This window comes from Oncorhynchus masou, chromosome 18, assembly GCF_036934945.1.
Source record: "Oncorhynchus masou masou isolate Uvic2021 chromosome 18, UVic_Omas_1.1, whole genome shotgun sequence".
Taxonomy (NCBI): domain Eukaryota; kingdom Metazoa; phylum Chordata; class Actinopteri; order Salmoniformes; family Salmonidae; genus Oncorhynchus; species Oncorhynchus masou.
In genome coordinates this window covers 8,103,964-8,123,946 of record NC_088229.1, presented here as the reverse complement: position 1 = coordinate 8,123,946, position 19,983 = coordinate 8,103,964, and the positions used below count along the sequence as shown (strand labels likewise).

General features: G+C 43.7%; 1 protein-coding gene across 2 annotated transcripts in view; it reads right to left on the bottom strand.

Annotated features, from left to right (window-relative positions):
- LOC135503892 (sortilin-like) overlaps window positions 1-19,463 on the bottom strand; it is a 33,356-nt gene extending 13,893 nt beyond the window's left edge. For both annotated transcript variants that reach the window (XM_064922071.1, XM_064922072.1), the window contains exons 1-9: window positions 18,910-19,463; window positions 8,143-8,202; window positions 6,928-7,001; window positions 6,713-6,815; window positions 6,247-6,408; window positions 3,682-3,755; window positions 1,905-1,954; window positions 713-840; window positions 344-488 (exon numbers count right to left, since the gene is read on the bottom strand). In XM_064922071.1, coding sequence (XP_064778143.1) covers window positions 344-488; window positions 713-840; window positions 1,905-1,954; window positions 3,682-3,755; window positions 6,247-6,408; window positions 6,713-6,815; window positions 6,928-7,001; window positions 8,143-8,202; window positions 18,910-19,173 — 1,060 coding nt within the window. In that variant the 5' untranslated portion in view covers window positions 19,174-19,463. The remainder of the gene's footprint in view (window positions 1-343; window positions 489-712; window positions 841-1,904; window positions 1,955-3,681; window positions 3,756-6,246; window positions 6,409-6,712; window positions 6,816-6,927; window positions 7,002-8,142; window positions 8,203-18,909) is intronic.
- Between the last annotated feature and the right edge of the window lie 520 nt (window positions 19,464-19,983).

Genomic DNA, 19,983 nt, shown 5'->3' with positions numbered 1-19,983 from the left:
AGGAAAGGAAAGGAGGAACAGAGGATTGGAGGAGTAGAGTAGAAGAGGAAGGGAGATTTACTCTCTAAAACAGATGGATTATAATTGAGATTTTTTAAATTTAGGGACAGGAAGAGGACAGAACATTGGTCCTGTTAGGGTCATATCCAACATGGTTAACTAGAGGGACAGGAAGAGGACAGAACATTGGTCCTGTTAGGGTCATATCCAACATGGTTAACTAGAGGGACAGGAAGAGGACAGGACATTGGTCCTATTGGGGTCCAACACGGGTATTTAGTGAGACACTGTGTGGAAATACTTTAAGGTGAAAAGAAAGACCACAGTATGGGTATTGACTCACCTCCTGGTTCGTCCACGTGCATGAACACCATGTCCTCATTGGCTGCCAGGATGGAATAGAACTCCTCGTGGCCAACCGGAGGCAGCTGAGCCATGTTCCACTCCTCCCCCTGGTTAGTCGACACATGGATCATCCTCAGAGTGCCCTGGGGGAGGGTCGTAGGAAAACAGAGAGAGAGAAACAGAGAGAGAGAGAAACAGAGAGAGAGAGAGAAACAGAGAGAGAGAGAGAAACAGAGAGAGAGAGAAACAGAGAGAGTGAGAATGGCCTTAGGCTTAGAGAACAAGCTTACATTCAAAGCAGGAACACAAACATTATGCAAACAAGTAGACCACACACACACACACACACACACTTCCTCATACTTACAGTTCCAGTCATAACAGAGGCAAACAGAAACTTTCCCCCCAGGCCGAAAGAGAAGATCTTAGTGGCAACAGTCTTGATGGTCTTCCCGTAGTCCGTTGTCCTCCTCAAGTCCAGCATCCCCATGTCATCTGAGAGGGAGAGACAGATGTTCTCCTTATCCATTCTTAAAGTTAGATGTCAATGTTTTTATCTTGCAATCCAGAACCACATTAACTATTTATGACAGTCTGTCACAAGAGGCTATAGAGACTACAACGACTAGAGAGACTACAACGACTAGAGAGACTACAACGACTAGAGAGACTACAACGACTAGACTACAGCAACTAGAGACTACAACGACTAGACTACAGCAACTAGAGACTACAACGACTAGAGAGACTACAACGACTAGAGAGACTACAACGACTAGAGACTACAGCGACTAGAGACTACAACGACTAGAGAGACTACAGCAACTAGAGACTACAACGACTAGACTACAACAACTAGAGACTACAACGACTAGAGAGACTACAGCGACTAGAGAGACTACAGCGACTAGAGAGACTACAGCGACTAGAGAGACTACAACGACTAGAGAGACTACAACGACTAGAGAGACTACAGCAACTAGAGACTACAATGACTAGAGAGACTACAACGACTAGAGAGACTACAGCAACTAGAGACTACAACGACTAGAGAGACTACAACGACTAGAGAGACTACAACGACTAGAGAGACTACAACGACTAGAGAGACTACAACGACTAGAGAGACTACAACGACTAGAGAGACTACAACGACTAGAGAGACTACAGCGACTAGACTACAGCGACTAGACTACAGCGACTAGACTACAGCGACTAGACTACAACGACTAGAGAGACTACAACTACAACGACTAGAGAGACTACAACGACAACGACTAGAGAGACTACAACGACAACGACTAGAGAGACTAGAGAAACTACAACGACTAGAGAGACTACAACAACTAGACTACAGCGACTAGACTACAGCGACTAGACTACAGCGACTAGACTACAGCGACTAGACTACAGCGACTAGACTACAGCGACTAGAGAGACTACAACGACAACGACTAGAGAGACTACAACGACTAGACTACAATGACTAGAGAGACTATTACGAATGTAGAGACATTCTAGAATTGATTAGCTATTGAATGGGTGTCGGTGTCACTTACTGCAGGATCCATTGAGGCTGGTGGTGAAGAATATGTTACTGTTCATCCCCCTGGAAACAGAGAAGACGACAAGCCGTCACCACACATTACAAGCCTTTGTAAACATTTATTTTAAAATGTAAACGAGGCAAGTCAGTTAAGAACAAATTTTTATCTACAATGACTGCCTACCGGGGAACAGTGGGTTAACGTCCTTGTTCAGAATGAGATATATATTTTTTTTTTTTACCTTGTCCACTTGGGGATTCGATCCAGCAACCTTTCGGTTACTGGCCCAACGCACTAACCATTAGGCTACCTGCCACTTTACCCAAACAAGTTTAGTTGCTAGTACAACACCAAGATCACTGTTTTCAATGTCTACTGGACTGATATAGTTTGGGACACACTGGTACAGCTGGAGATATGATGGAAGTTGAGACAGGCTGTAGAGACAAACAGCTGATCCTGTTGTTCTAAAAGGACCTTGGTGACTTGCGTTATCGTCTTGGCTACAGTTTAATCACACATTCCCTCCCACATACAGTACATACTGTATAGCCAAGCCCTTCTCAAATATCTACTTTTCTGTGTTTGTCTTCAGAAAGTTTGACCTATATTCCTGTGTTTCTATCAAGTTTAGGTCTTTAGGGACTGGGAGAAGAGGCTGGGTGGTGTGATATCGCTGTGTGTGTGTTTACTGTACACTACTTGTGACGCTCTGGGTGTCGCAGCGCTAGAAAGTGAACCAGCGAGGGTAAACAAACACTCAACAGCTACTACTGACGCCCTTTCATCACAATGCAGGCAGAACCAGGAAATAGCTCTACAGAAAAATAGAGCTTGTGCGGGGTAGGGCTTGGCCCAGAGAACACATAGTCAAACACTAACATAATTGCAATTCCAGTTTACTGCCTGCTTTTACAGTGTGTGTTTTAAGGTGTGTACGGTGCCCTGATAACAGTCGGGGCAATATTGATGTTTATTTAGTATGTTTATTCAACATATTACATCTCAAAACGAATCAGCCAGCTGATAGGTCTATTCATAAAGATCCTATTAAATTACTAGAGGGACTAAACCCTCAAAGTTCCAAAAATGGGTGAAAATGGCAGCCATCTTGGTAAGGGAGAAATTCCTGCTTTTACTGAAGCAGGACAATAAAAGTAAGGCATGTGATGTATCGCAAATTGTGTACCCAAAGTTGATGTCTCTTTGCTATATATCTTTACCCAAAGTTGATGTCTCTTTACTATATATATATCTTTACCCAAAGTTGATGTCTCTTTACTATATATCTTCACCCAAAGTTCTCTTTGCTTATATATCTTTACCCAAAGTTGATGTCTCTTTACTATACATCTTTACCCAAAGTTGATGTCTCTTTGCTATACATCTTTACCCAAAGTTGATGTCTCTTTGCTATATATCTTTACCCAAAGTGTGATGTCTCTTTACCCAAAGTTCTCTTTACTATATATATCTTTACCCAAAGTTGATGTCTCTTGACTATATATATCTTTACCCAAAGTTGATGTCTCTTGACTATATATATCTTTACCCAAAGTTGATGTCTCTTGACTATATATATCTTTACCCAAAGTTCTCTTTGCTATATATCTTTACCCAAAGTTCTCTTTGCTATATATCTTTACCCAAAGTTGATGTCTCTTTACTATATATCTTCACCCAAAGTTCTCTTTGCTATATATCTTTACCCAAAGTTGATGTCTCTTTACTATATATCTTCACCCAAAGTTGATGTCTCTTTACTAATAAATATATTGTAGTCTCTTACCATTTGAACAGACACACCATGTCATGGATCTTCCTCCAGTTCTCTCCAAAGTTCTCTGACAGCCAGAGCTCTTTCTGTAAAGGGGTTAAAAGGTATTAAAAATAATCAATTGGGCCTCCCGAGTGGCGCAGCGGTCTAAGGCAATGCATCGCAGTGCTTGAGGCGTCACTACAGCCCAGGGTTTGATCCCAGGGTGTCACAACCGGCCATGATCGGGAGACCCAGTGTCATCCGGGTTCGGGGGGGATGGTTTGGCCCGGGGAGCTTAAACTTGGCTAAATGCACTCTTGTGGCGGGCAAGGCGCCTGCAGGCTGACTTTGGTTGTCAGCTGAACAGTGTTGCTTCCAACACATTGGTGCGGCTGGCTTCCGGGTTAAGCAGGTGGGTATAAACGCATAACTCGACCTTTGCCTCCCGAGACCGTTGGGGAGTTGCAGCAATGATACAAGATTATTTTTTTTAAAGGGGGGAAAATATATTTTTTTAAACTTTTGTCGCCATACACACAATAAAATATATGGCCCCAATAATGTCCTCTCTAGTATTGTTTTGATTCCCACAGCTTTACCCTCCACCTGACACATGTAGCCCTTTACACTCGTACCCGTATCCGGGTTGAAAATGGCAGATTTGGGTACTGATAAGCGACGTCAGAGCTTTGGCTCTGTGCTTCACAGCCTCTGTATGGGTTTAGACTGACAGACGTTCTGAACTGAAGCACCACAACAAGTTGCCCCCCATCCCTTCAGATAATTGAACTACTTTTGCTAAAATGATTGTTGTCTGACTGGAGGGGGAAATGCTGTTTTATAATCAAATACAGCTTTGATGTCATACAAGCAAGCCAGACAACCATGAGTCCATATATGCACTTCACATTTCCATATCACAAGAAACTCATATCATATACACAGTGTCAACGTTTATGATCACCATGTTTGATGTACAGTTACAAGATGACCTGTCGTCATAGCCTGGAGTTGTTCTGAACAGAATGTGCCTGGGTTTTTAATTTTTTATTTGACCTTTATTTAACTAGGCAAGTCAGTTAAGAATAAATTCTTATTTTCAATGACAGCCTAGGAACAGTGGGTTAACTGCCTGTTCAGGGGCAGAACGACAGATTTGTACCTTGTCAGCTCGGGGATTTGAACTTGCCTGGGGTTGTTCTGAACAGAATGTTCCTGGGGTTGTTCTTAACAGAACGTGCCTGGGGTTGTTCTGAACAGAATGTTCCTGGGGTTGTTCTGAACAGAATGTTCCTGGGGTTGTTCTGAACAGAATGTACCTGGGGTTGTTCTGAACAGAATGTACCTGGGGTTGTTCTGAACAGAATGTACCTGGGGTTGTTCTGAACAGAATGTACCTGGGGTTGTTCAGAACAGAACGTGCCTGGGGTTGTTCTGAACAGAATGTACCTGGGGTTGTTCTGAACAGAATGTACCTGGGGTTGTTCTTAACAGAATGTACCTGGGGTTGTTTTCTGAACAGAACGTACCTGGGGTTGTTCTGAACAGAATGTACCTGGGGTTGTTCTGAACAGAATGTTCCTGGGGTTGTTTTCTGAACAGAACGTGCCTGGGGTTGTTCTGAACAGAATGTACCTGGGGTTGTTCTGAACAGAACGTGCCTGGGGTTTATTGTGAAGAACATTTGCAGTGGGAAACACACCTGAATGCATAACCTCTTTTCTATGTGCATCAACATTACGATCTATTTTATTCTGAATTACCCTGTGAAAAGCCTAACACTGTAAGATCATATTTTATAACTTAATCAAATCATGTTGGCAATAGATCAAGCTTTCATATCATGACAACCTGTCCCAGATTGAGATTTATAAAAACCATTTTTGGATTGCGTAAACAGTAATTGTGTGATGGCTGGGAAGCAGGGCTGTGTTCCAAACAAAACAAAGACAAGTGTACTTGCTCTAGTTCCTCAACGGCACAGCTAGGAGAGCGCCAACAAGTACCTCATAGTCGAAGACTTGAATTTGCTTCGGAACTGTGCACACTTTGGAGAGGTGTTAGCCCTCTCACTGAAACGCTTCTAAAGAAACATGTGGTCACACGCACATCCTTATGTTGCCCCTACCCCACATTATCCAGACATTCTCATCATGCTAATGAATGTTTTCAGACAATTTTCAGATTTCTATATCAACAAATGCAGTAAAAAGTACAGTAAATGTAAAATCCTCCCCCAAAATAAAGTGTAATGTTTGTATTCAGTCTCGAGTCAGGTGAACTGTTGTGTCCTCAACTTTCCCCATGATCTCCAAACTGTTCCCATTCACTTGCTACCACACTCATGTATATGTTTATCATATTTCTTCTGTAAAAATAAATTTCAATTTAGCTCTAAAATAAAGTGATTTAGACAGAGAGGATCGGAACAGCTCCTATCAACCCTGAGGTAAATGATGAGGCTGACGAGACCACTGGTGTTGTAAAAGTACTGATGAGATATGTGTGTCGATGGGCCTGGGTTTTAGGAGAAGTAAGAACACTTTGTAGTACTCCTCACCCTCCACACGCCCCCCCCCCCCCCCCCCGACTCACAGTGTTGCTGATAACCAGGAGAACGTTGGCATCTCTGGGGTTGTATGTGATCTGCATCAGGGGGTTGAAGGGAAGGTCCTGCTGCTCAAAGCTGTTCCCAAAGTCTCTGGAGATAAAGATACGAGATCCCAGGCTGCCAGACACATCACCTGTCAGGATCACCTGAGAGGAGCAGGACAGGCAAACCAAATGATGATATGTCCCATTGAACTCATAGAACTATTCTGAACATTGAACAGTGGTCTACAACATCACACGTCTTTTGATACATTAGGGAGATATAACATATTTTAAGCTTTGATACGTAACAGTTAAGGTTTATACATGCTTAGAAAACAAACAAACAAAGTTATACCTGCAGTCTTTCAGTAAGTAAGTAAGTGTTGCCATTATTTTCAGAAGTGTTTCTTCTAGAACATGCCATTAACACATAAGATAGTTGACAGGTTCTAAAAAGGCATCTTACCTTCCCAGAGTTCTCTGGTCCGATGGCGATCCCGAACTCTGTCCTGATGAAAGTGTTGTTGATGAGGTTTGTGACGTCCTGGAACGACTTCCCATAGTTCTCACTGAGGAAGCAAACTTAATATTCAACAACTCATCAGCTCAAACAATATCTGGCTATATTTTAACCACAGAAAATCTTTGACACAACTGGTGATGAAATCAGTCTGTTCTTACCTTCGATAGAGTTTGGACTGGGCGAATCTCAACATGAAGAATGGAACCTGGAATGTTGTCAAAGCCAGGATGACCTGTACAGAAAAAGTCTAGCCTTAGGACTAGTATAGAGCGCCCGTGAGGACTGGTATAGAGCGCCCGTGAGGACTGGTATAGAGCGCCCGTGAGGACTGGTATAGAGCGCCCGTGAGGACTGGTATAGAGCGCCCGTGAGGACTGGTATAGAGCGCCCATGAGGACTGGTATAGAGCGCCCGTCCGTGAGGACTGGTATAGAGCGCCCGTCCGTGAGGACTGGTATAGAGCGCCCGTCCGTGAGGACTGGTATAGAGCGCCCGTCCGTGAGGACTGGTATAGAGCGCCCGTCCGTGAGGACTGGTATAGAGCGCCCGTCCGTGAGGACTGGTATAGATCGCACTTAAGGACTGGTATAGAGCGCCCGTGAGGACTGGTATAGAGCGCCCGTGAGGACTGGTATAGAGCGCCCGTCCGTGAGGACTGGTATAGAGCACCCGTCCGTGAGGACTGGTATAGAGCGCCCGTAAGGACTGGTATAGATCGCCCTTAAGGACTGGTATAGATCGCCCATGAGGACTGGTATAGAGCGCCCGTGAGGACTGGTATAGAGCGCCCGTCCGTGAGGACTGGTATAGAGCGCCCGTCCGTGAGGACTGGTATAGAGCGCCCGTCCGTGAGGACTGGTATAGAGCGCCCGTCCGTGAGGACTGGTAAAGAGCGCCCGTCCGAGAGGACTGGTAAAGAGCGCCCGTCCGTGAGGACTGGTATAGAGCGCCCGTCCGTGAGGACTGGTATAGAGCGCCCGTCCGTGAGGACTGGTATAGAGCGCCCGTCCGTGAGGACTGGTATAGAGCGCCCGTCCGTGAGGACTGGTATAGAGCGCCCGTCCGTGAGGACTGGTATAGAGCGCCCGTCCGTGAGGACTGGTATAGAGCGCCCGTCCGTGAGGACTGGTATAGAGCGCCCGTCCGTGAGGACTGGTATAGAGCGCCCGTCCGTGAGGACTGGTATAGAGCGCCCGTCCGTGAGGACTGGTATAGAGCGCCCGTCCGTGAGGACTGGTATAGATCGCCCGTGAGGATAATTATATTATACTTATATTCCATCTATAAGTTTGAGAGCCCGGTTTGACAGAACGATCATTTCGTTATATCGGTCGGTACATAACAGGGACAGAATGGAACATGGTACAACTCACCCCGGTGGCGTCTCCAACCCAGGCCAGTGACACGGACCCACTCAGGTCATTGAAGGAATACTGACAGGAAAACAGAGACAAGCAGACATGTTCTGGTTATTGTTCACAGACTGATATGCATCACAACATCGTGTATAGAGGCAAGAAGTCACATTCCTCACACAGTGTGTGAATCATCCAGAAATGGTTTAATTCATACATGATCTTTAATATTAGCAGCAGTGGATCTGATAATGTAGGCCTCATATAGTAATAAAGGATAATGCAATAAAGTAATTCCCCTAATCTGACTTTAAAGTGTCCACATACAAGTAGCTCCAGTAGAATGTGTTCACCCAGCTGTGAACCTAATGATGTACCATACCTCTCCCTCTCCCTCCCTAATGATGTACCATACCTCTCCCTCTCCCTCCCTAATGCTGTACCATACCTCTCCCTCTCCCTCCCTAATGATGTACCATACCTCTCCCTCTCCCTCCCTAATGCTGTACCATACCTCTCCCTCCCTAATGCTGTACCATACCTCTCCCTCTCCCTCCCTAATGCTGTACCATACCTCTCCCTCCCTAATGCTGTACCTCCCTAATGCTGTACCATACCTCTCCCCCTCTGTGCCAAACCTCTCCCTCTCCCTCCCTAATGCTGTACCATACCTCTCCCTCTCCCTCCCTAATGCTGTACCATACCTCTCCCTCCCTCCCTAATGCTGTACCAATGCTGTACCATCTCCCTCTCCCTCTGTGCCTCCCTAATGCTGTACCATACCTCTCCCTCCCTAATGCTGTACCATACCCTCCCTCTCCCTCCCTAATGCTGTACCATACCTCTCCCTCTCCCTCCCTAATGCTGTACCATACCTCTCCCTCCCTAATGCTGTACCATACCTCTCCCTCTCCCTCCCTAATGCTGTACCATCCCTCTCCCTCCCTAATGCTGTACCATACCTCTCCCTCTCCCTCCCCATACCTAATGCTGTACCATACCTCTCCCTCTCCCTCCCTAATGCTGTACCATACCTCTCCCTCTCCCAATGCTGTACCATACCTCTCCCTCTCTAATGCTGTACCATACCTCTCCCTATGCTGTACCATACCTCTCCCTCCCTAATGCTGTACCATACCTCTCCCTCTCCCTCCCTAATGCTGTACCATACCTCTCCCTCTCCCAATCTGTACCATCCTCTCCCTAATGCTGTACCATACCTCTCCTCTCTCTCCCTCCCTAATGCTGTACCATACCTCTCCTCTCTAATGCTGTACCATCCCCCTCCCTAATGCTGTACCATCCCTCTCCTTCCCTAATCCTGTACCATCCCTCCTCCTCCCATCCCTAATGCTGTACCATCCTCCTCCCTCTGTACCATCCCCCTAATGCTGTACCATACCTCTCCCTCCTGTACCATCCCTCCCTAATGCTGTACCATACCTCTCCCTCTCCCTCCCTAATGCTGTACCATACCTCTCCCTCTCCCAATGCTGTACCATACTAATGCTGTACCATCCCTCCCTCTCCCAATGCTGTACCATACCTCTCCCTCTCCCAATGCTGTAATCCTGTGTACCATCCTTCTCCCTCTCCTCCCTAATGCTGTACCATCCCTCTCCCTAATGCTGTACCATACCTTCCCTCCTAATGCTGTACCATACCTCTCCCTCCCAATGCTCCATACAATGCTGTACCATACCTCTCCTTCTCCCAATGCTGTACCATACCTCTCCCAATGCTGTACCATACCTCTCCCTCTCCCAACCTAATGCTGCACCATACCTCTCCCTCTCCCTCCCTAATGCTGTACCATACCTCTCCCTCTCCCAATGCTGTACCATACCTCTCCCTCCCTAATGCTGTACCATACCTCTCCCTCTCCTTCCCTAATGCTGTACCATCCCTCTCCCTCTCCTTCCCTAATGCTGTACCATCCCTCTCCTTCCCTAATCCTGTACCATCCCTCTCCTTCCCTAATCCTGTACCATCCCTCTCCCTCTCCTTCCCTAATGTTGTACCATACCTCTCCCTCCCTAATGTACCAATGCCCATCCCTCCTTCCCTAAACCTGTACCATCCTTCTCCCTCTCCTTCCCTAATGCTGTACCATCCCTCTCCTTCCCTAATGCCACCATACCTCTCCCTCTCCTTCCCTTCCCTAATGCTGTACCATCCTCTCCTTCCCAATGCTGTAATACCTGCTGTACCATACCTCTCCCTCTCCCAATGCTGTACCATACCTCTCCCTCTCCCAATGCTGTACCATACCTCTTCCTCTCTAATGCTGTACCATACCTCTCCCTCTCCCAACCTAATGCTGCTCCTTCCCTCCCTAATGCTGTACCATCCCTCTCCTTCCCAATGCTGTAATCCTGTACCATCCCTCTCCCCCTAATGCTGTACTCCTTCCCTAATGCTGTACCTTACCTCTCCCTCTCCTTCCCTAATGCTGTACCATCCCTCTCCTTCCCTAATCCTGTACCATCCCTCTCCCTCTCCTTCCCTAATGCTGTACCATCCCTCTCCTTCCCTAATCCTGTACCATCCCTCTCCCTCTCCTTCCCTAATGCTGTACCATCCCTCTCCTTCCCTAATCCTGTACCATCCCTCTCCCTCTCCTTCCCTAATGCTGTACCATACCTCTCCCTCTAAGTATTACAAAACATCTAATGTAGACAGTGAGGTGTTAAAGTGTACACAATCAAGTCCCCTTAATTCTTAGCATGCCGACCAGTAGCATAAGACTTCTTACCATTACTGTTCTCACAGGCTGAGGCTGCACTAGTACAACCAGTCTCAAACTGTCAATCAACTGTCAAACCTTCTGGAAAAAGAAGGAACAAACCTGGATATCATTAGGTCCAATACGTCTGCCTAAAGAGTTCACAAGACAGTGTCCTCACTGGTGGAAGCAGCACCAACATACCTTTCCCAACTGTCAATCCCACCGCACAGCAGGGTAGCCTAGTGGTTAGAGCGTTGGACTAGTAACCGGAAGGTTGCAAGTTCAAACCCCCGAGCTGACAAGTTACAAATCTGTCATTCTGCCCCTGAACAGGCATTTTACCCTCTCATCACTGAAAATAAGAATTTGTTTGTAACTGACTTGCCTAGTTAAATAAAGGTAAAAAAATGACATGAAGTCTTCAATAACAGTTCATGGGTGGGTCGATGTCATACAACCTTTAAAACTAAATTACATTGATTGAAATACTTCCCATGTTGCCCTGTACACACACAAGCGTGTTGGTCCCGCTGGCCTGAATAACCCACTTTAAAAAAACAGAACTCTCAATCTCATCCAGGCTCAGTTGGTAGAGCATGGTGCTTGTAACACCAGGGTTGTGGGTTCAATTCCCACGAGGGACCAGTATGAACATGTACTTTATTTAACATTTAACCTTTATTTAACCTTTATTTAACCTTTATTTAACCTTTATTTAACCTTTATTTAACTAGGCAAGTCAGTTAAGAAGAAAGTATTATTATTTGCACCGAGGGCCTAACCAAAAAGGAAAAAAGGCCTCCTACAGAGACAGGGGCCTGGGATTTAAAAAAATTAAAATACAATATAAATATTAGGAAAAAAACACATCACAACAAGAGAGACAACACTACATAAAGAGAGACCTAAGACAACATGACAACACAGCATGGTAGCAACACATGTATGCACTCTCTGAGTAAGAATGTCTGTTAAGTTTGTGTAAATGTAAGCGGCTACTCTACTCATCCATAGATTAGGCCCAGACTGCGGTCAGTAGCCCTGTACTGGTTTGAAACAGAACCGACACCTAAAACAGTCCTACAGCTGGGTCGAGAAACCAGACCCGGGTTCAAATACATCTGGAACAGAACCGACACCTAAAACAGTCCTACAGCTGGGTCTAGAAACCAGACCCGGGTTCAAATACATCTGGAACAGAACCGACACCTAAAACAGTCCTACAGCTGGGTCTAGAAACCAGACCCGGGTTCAAATACATCTGGAACAGAACCTACACCTAAAACAGTCCTACAGCTGGGTCTAGAAACCAGACCCGGGTTCAAATACAGCTGGGTCTAGAAACCAGACCCGGGTTCAAATACAGCTGGGTCTAGAAACCAGACCCGGGTTCAAATACATCTGGAACAGAACCTACAACAGCTGGGTCTACCATTCAAATACATCTGTTGTTGTTCAATGGAACAGAACCGACACCTTCCTACAGTGTTTCAAATACATCTGCAGAACCTACCATACCATGTTGATGTAATGTTGTGTTGCTACTATGTTGTTTTCATGTGTTGCTGCCATGCTGCTGTTGTCTTACTGTAGGTCTTTACGTTGTGTTGTGGTGTCTTGTTGTGACGTGTGTTATGTCCTACATTTTTAATCCCAGTCCCTGTCCACGCAAGGAGGCCTGTTACCTTCTGGTAGGCAGTCATTGTAAAATAAGAATTTGTTCTTAATTGACTTGCCTAGTTAAATAAAAATCTAAATAAATGAAGACATGAGAGAACAGCTAGCTGTTAGCTACTTATCATTATAAAACTAAGGACAAAACTCAAAGCTCATTATTATTTTTTATAAAATAATCTCTCCAGTCTTATACTTGACGAGGTTGACGAACTTTACTGTGGTCCTGTGTAGCTCAGTTTGTAGAGCATTGGCTCTTGCAATGTCAGGGTTGTGGGATTGAGTCCCACAGGGGGGACCAGTATCAATGAAAATGCTTGCAATCACTACTGCTCTGGATAAGAGCACCTACTAAATGATCTTAGTCAGATATGATTGAGCATGTGCAAAATGGCTCATCTTCAACATTTTTGTGATGATCTACCTGTACCCTAGGACCTACCTGGCCATAACCCAATGTATAATGTTGGGTAGCAGAGCTCTACTGTACGGTACCCAAACATCAGTATATTGGACACAGGGGAGAACTGCCCCTATCATTGAATCCAGAAAGCAGGATCACCATTATGGTGAATCGGTAATTGACGACATTTGTATAAATACATTTTTTTCTAAGACAATCAATCATGGAACGAGTATTTGCTTCTATTACACAAGATGTCCTGATTATTATAATTATTTTTTATAAACACACAGAAGAAGTTAAGGATAATTTAGTTACTCCCGGCAGCCTTCAGTACCCAGGTTGGCCTTCAACTTGAGATCCTCAATGAGAGGGGGCAACACTGAGCTAGCCTTCAACATCACTTCCTGGACTAGCTCAAAACTGGGCATGTTATGTCTTGAAAAATATTCTCCACGAGATGCCATCTTTGTTGGTAAAAATCTACTTCCTTGATTTCAAATGCGCCATTGAGTCATAGGAATGAATGGTGTGACGTCTGTCAGGACCCGGTTACGAACCTGGGTCTCCGGAGTGAGAAACAGTCACTTAACCAACTGAGCTACGAATAGTCAGCAGAACCCAGAAGATGAGGCAGACACAGCAGTACTTAAGACGGTGTATTTAATAAAGTAAAAAGGAGAAGTCCTTCAATACAAAAAATGGCAAATCCAAAAGGTGGTAGGAATAGCACAAAAAGCCTTAAGAGATACTCAAAACAAAAACAGAATTCCACAAGAGCATCCACCGGAATCGACAAGAATACACAGAACACTAGGGCTGGGTGCTAACATACAAACACAGAGCACAGAACTGAGGGAAACTAAGGGTTTAAATACAATCAGGGAAAACGAGGCACAGGTGCAAATAATAATGGGGAACAAGGGAAAAAACATGAGGTCAAAAAGCACAATGGGGGCATCTAGTGACCAAAACCCGGAACAACCCTGGCCAAATCCTGACAATGTCAATGGGTTTATCCATTTATATACTGAACAAAAATATAAAAACGCAATATGTAAAGTGTTGGTCCCATGTTTCATGAGCTTATATCCCTCTCAAATGTACCTCGTTACTGCAGGCAATAAAAGGCCACTATAATGTGCAGTTTTGTCATTGCAAAGCTGTCCAGACAAAGGGTGGCTACTGAAGAATCTCAATTCTAAAATATATTTTGATTTGTTTACACTTTTTGGGTTACTACAAGATCCCATGTGTGTTATTTCATAGTTTGGAGGTCTTCACGGTTATTCTACAAAATATAGAAAATAGGGGGGGGGGGGGAAATAGGTCAAAGAGGCTAAATATTTTAATTCAACCACAGACGATATTTTGGGGGGGATTAAGTGATCAGAAGCACATACAGGTTTCTGCCAAAACTAAGGAGAAACAAAGTGTCTTAAATGGGTGTTGTGATACCACACGCTGTCTGAACAGCATCAATGCACCTTGGCATAGATTCATTTTCCTCTTTTTACACATTGTTACATTACAGCCTTATTCTAAAATTGATTAAATTGGTTTTTCCCACCCCCCACATCAATCTACACTCAATACCCCATAATGACAAAGCAAAAACAAGTTGACATTTTTGCAAATGTACTACAAATAAAAAACTGAAATTTCACATTTAATTGTTAAGTATTCAGACCCTTTATTTATTTATTTAACCAGGTAGGATAGTTGAGAACAAGTTCTCATTTACAACTGCGACCTGGCCAAGATAAAGCAAAGCAGTTCGACACATACAACACAGTTACACATGGAATAAACAATCATACAGTCAATAATACAGTATATAAAGTATATATATATATATATACACAGGGTGTGCAAATGAGGTATGGGAGTAAATAGGCCGTAGTGGTGAAGTAATTACAATCTAGCAATTAAACACTGGAGTGATAGATGTGCAGAAGATTAATGTGCAAGTAGAGAAACAGGGGTGCAAAGGAGCAAGATACATAAAAAAATAGAGTATGGGGATGAGGTAGTTGGATGGGCTACTTACAGATGGGCTGTGTACAGGTGCAGTGATCTGTGAGCTGCTCTGACAGCTGGTGCTTATAGTTAGTGAGGGCGACAGCTTCAGTGATTTTTGCAGTTCGTTCCAGTCATTGGCTGCAGAGAACTGGAAGATACTCCATACTTTCTTGAAGCACCTTTGGCACTGATTACAGCCTTGAATCTTCTTGCGTATGACGCCACAAGCTGGGCAAACCTGTATTTGGGGAGTTCCCCCATTCTTCTCTGCAGATCCTCTCAAGCTCTGTCAGGTTGGATGGGGAATGTCGCTGCACAACGATTTTCAGGTCTCTACAGAGATGTTGGATCGGGTTCAAGCCCGGGCTCTGGCTGGGCCACTCAAGGACATACAGAGACTTGCCCCGAAGCCACTTCTGTGTTGTGTTGGCTGTGTGCTTAGGGTCGTTGTCCTGTTGGAAGGTGAACCTTTGCCTGAGATCCTGAGAGCTCTGGAGCAGGTTTTCATCAAGGATCACTCTGTACTTTGCTCCATTCAGCTTTCCCTCGATCCTGGACTCGTCTCCCAGTCCCTGCCACTGAAAAACAACCCAACAGCATGACATTGCCACCACCATGCTTCACCAAAGGGGATGGTGCCAGGTTTCCTCTAGATGTGACGCTTGGTATTCAGGCCAAAGAGTTCAATCTTGGTTTCATCAGACCAGTGAATCTTGTTTCTCATGGTCTGAGAGTCTTTAGGTGCCTTTTAGAAACTCCATGTGTCTTTTACTGAGGAGTTGCTTCCGTCTGGCCACTCTACCATAAAGGCCTAATTGGTGGAGTGCTGCAGAGATGGTTGTCCTTCTGGAAGGTTCTCCCATCTCCACAGAGGAACTCTGGAGCTCTGTCAGAGTGACCATTGTGTTCTTGGTCACCTCCCTGACCAAGGCCCTTCTGCCCAGCTTGCACAGTTTGGCTGGATGACCAGCTCTAGGAAGAGTCTTGGCAGTTCCAAACTTGTTCCAATTAAGAATGATGGAGGCCACTGTGTTCTTGGGGACCTTCAATGCTGCAGAAATGTTTTGGTACCCTTCCCCAGATCTGTGCTTCGACACAATCCTGTCTCGGAACTCTACAGACAATACCTTTGACCTCATGGCTTGGTTTTTGCCTTTCCAAATCATGTCCAATCAATTGAATTTACCACAAGTGGACCCTGCTAAAGAAAAATCCCCATGTGGAAGTCCTAAAAACACCTCTGCTAAACTGTAGTAGTTTATGCCACATGGCAACAATTAATATGGTTATATTATAAAGGGTATTTTTCTCCAACAGTAAATTTGCATCGAATTGCATCTTGGCGCACAGATTTGTTTACAGAAAACCTGTGTCAGAGGTGTTGACCCTGCTCTTTTCCCTCAGGTCCTGGCGTGCCATTCGGGGTCTTTAGTCCTCCTTCTCCTCTGACACATGTCGAGCTGGCTGATGTAATCATCATGACATCATACACAGTCAGACATAGGAGGAACGTATTATTTAGAAGGACATATTATAAATAAAAAAAGGTACTAATTCCAACTAAATGTTTATACTAAATGCAATTCGTTGCTACTTGCTACAAGGACATCAAGAACTTGACATACACAAATTCTTAGCAGGAACTAGGAACTAACCCAACGAGTTGTCTGTGGGTATGCTGTTTGTTTGCGGAGTAGAATGTGGATGCATTGAGTAGGACGTTGTTAAGCTGGTCTATCTGTCCAGTGTTGACACAGCCTTGATAGTAAGATACCCCTGCCTCCAAAAGATATCTGGTGATCCTAAATTACACAAATCCTTAGTTAGAGCTGGCTGCACAGTGGTTGAGGACAACATCATTAAGAAAGACAGTCAGTCAAATGTATTTATAAAGCTCTTCTTACATCAGCTGATGTCACAAAGTGCTGTAAAGAAACCCAGCTTAAAACCCCAAAACAGCAAGCAATGCAGGTGTAGAAGCAGAGGTGCTCGGAAAAACTCCCTAGAAAGGCCAGAACCTAGGAAGAAACCTAGAGAGGAACAAGTCTATGAGTGGCAAGAACTTCATAATATACTCCCAATTTTAAAATCACTTCTGCCTAAAGTATAGGCCTACTGCATAGTCTAAATGTTAAGAATGTATAGTCAAGAACATAGCAATATGGGTATAGCCCGTAATGCATATGTTCTACTGTATAGTCTAAATGTTAAGAATGTGCTCTCAAATGCAGAAACACTTTGCATGTGTGTATCTTGTAACCTAATTGCCAAACAACCAAACGCGTACACACACTCTCTTACACACACACTCTTACACACTTCCCTTACAAAGAAACACTTCCTCTATACACACGGGCAATAGAACTTCATGAAAAAAACAGATTGCCTTTTTAAAACCACCCAGAGGCCTCCAGACACACGGAGGCAGATCACGAACACTAAGAAGTCAGGCCAGGCCTAGTCAGAAGTATAGGTAGCAGAAGTCTATGAGTCACCTAAACTGCCAAACAAACACTAGGTTTCACCTGTTTTCTTATTGAAAAATAATGCTAATTTCCCCTCTGTACTGAAGCAGAACAATGAAAAGCAGGCAGTTGGACCTAGTATGAAGGACAGCACATCATCATTCCTAGGAGGAAATATAGGTCAGACTCCTAACCACTAGAGAACAGGTGAGAGACACATACAGCAGGGTCTGAAATTATTGACACCCTTTGATAAAGATAAGCAAATAATGACTGTATAAAATAAACAATTCAAATGCTAAGCTATTGTATGCTCAAATTATATTATTTTATACTAATACAATTTCTCTGAGAAATATATTTTGTTTCACAAGTAAAAAAGTAGCGGTCCAAATTATTGACACGCTTAAAGATTCTTATAAATAAAGTAGTCAAAAGTTTAGTATTTGGTCCCATATTCCTAGCACGCAATTACTACAATCAAGATTATGACTCTACAACTTAGTCTAAACACTTCTACATTAATGTGGATGCTACCATTATTAAAGGAAAAATAGTGACTCCAAAAAAACGACACGATACATTATTACCATTCATTGCTAAACAAGCACAAACTTCTGAAACACAACCAAAACAAAACTGCAAATGCATCCAACAAGTTTGTAGATTCACAAGCTTGATGTCATCGTTGAGCGCTAGAAATACGGGGCCAAAATACTACACTTTGGACTACTTTATTTCAGAAGAATCTTTAGGGGTGTCAATAAATTTGACCCCTACCTTTTGGAGAGAAAAAAAGCCAAAACTGACTTGTTAAACAATACCTCTTTCTCTGAGCAATTGAATTAGTATAAATAAAAATTTCCCCCAAACGATTTGAGCATACAATAGCTCAGTATTTTAATTATACATTTGACACATTATTGTTCATCAAGGGTGTCAATATTTTCGGGAACCCACTCTAAGTATGTGTGTACATACACTAGACTGACTAGATAATGGCCTCAATGCAGTTAGGGTAATATACACCATTAGAATGTATCAATGCATACCTATACCTACTGTATTACAACTGTATTACAGACCAACTGGATGCGAAACTCACTAAAGATTAAACTTGATAAATGACTTACAGGTACCCTTAAACAATTAGCTACAGAGATGCTAAACTGAATATTAACCCATAATCCTGCTCTGTATGGGATTGAAGTAATCTTTAAATACAGTAGCCTACTTGTGTCAGTATCAACTGGCTTGACTACAATTGAGTGAGCTGTGAAACATGACAGATTGGTCTCATGCAAGAAGCTGGCGAATAGATCACGTGTGGTTAGTTGCATGTTAACGTTTTTTTTTAAATCAGCTGTACTGTTAAAACCCAAGTAATTTTCTTATTGTGAGGATAATTGTCCAGGTAACGTGTCACCTGCAGAACATTAGCCTATTATACCGGTGAGAAGAGAAGTCAAACCTGACCTGCAGGGTTAACTTACGGTGTGGGTGTTGTTAGTCAACTTGGTGTCGAATCCCTGGAGACGGTTACAGTCCCCTTGATCAGCGCTTCTCCTGCTCCGAATGTGTTCGGCTGATTCAGAGTCAAACGGGAATAATTCTACATCTGCAGATCTCTTTTCGATATTCAAACTAGGATCTTTCACAAATGCATACTGTCCGTTGTCTAGTCCTACTTTAAAATCATAAGCGGACGTCAAATGCTGGAATAAAATAAGTAAAACACAGTGCGTTAGAATTCCCATACTCACTGTGCGCACAAAAAAAAACCGAGCTACTTTTTTATTGTAGGCTTTATTTTGTTATTCTAGTAATCCTGACTATAAATTGACGGTCGCTCCGGTTCGAACACCGCTACCGATGACATCAACAAAAAACCAGTAGCCCTGACAGCGAATGGTAGCCTACTGCGGCTCTGTATCCTCTCCACCGGTCATAAACTCCGTTTCTAAAAACAAATCAGGCGCATTAATTTGCCGAGATGCATTACGTCCAATTGTCCACCGTGCAACTGCTTGGCCAGAAATTGTGTCAATGGCATTGATATTGGATAGCCCTTTGCAGACAGCCCACTGTGATTGGCTTTTGCTGTGTTTGACACGAGAAATTCGTCTTCTGATTGGTTAAGACCTCAATAGCACATCCCACCTCACAATAGCTTTGCCATGCTTGGTTGAGGGCACGACAGCTATTATATTATGGAATGATTTGTCCCTTCAGTGAGCTTGATCAATATTTGTTAATATGTATGATTCCGAATATGTACAATTATCAAATTAAATATTCATCAATAGGTATACATGTTTATAAGCATGCAAAACATGAGAAAAATAAACATGAAAAACAAGTTTATGTAATGGCATAGCCAGCCTAGTTGTGTCAGGCTCTTTAGATATCAGGTGTGGTTCATGTGACCATGTTGGATCAGTGGGTGTAGTAGGAAACATGTGGGGGGACTGAAATCGATAAATCAATTAAAAAGGATGGTTAAGAAAAAGCCAATTAAAAGGGATGGTTGAGAAAAAGCCAATTAAAAGGGATGGTTGAGAAAAAGC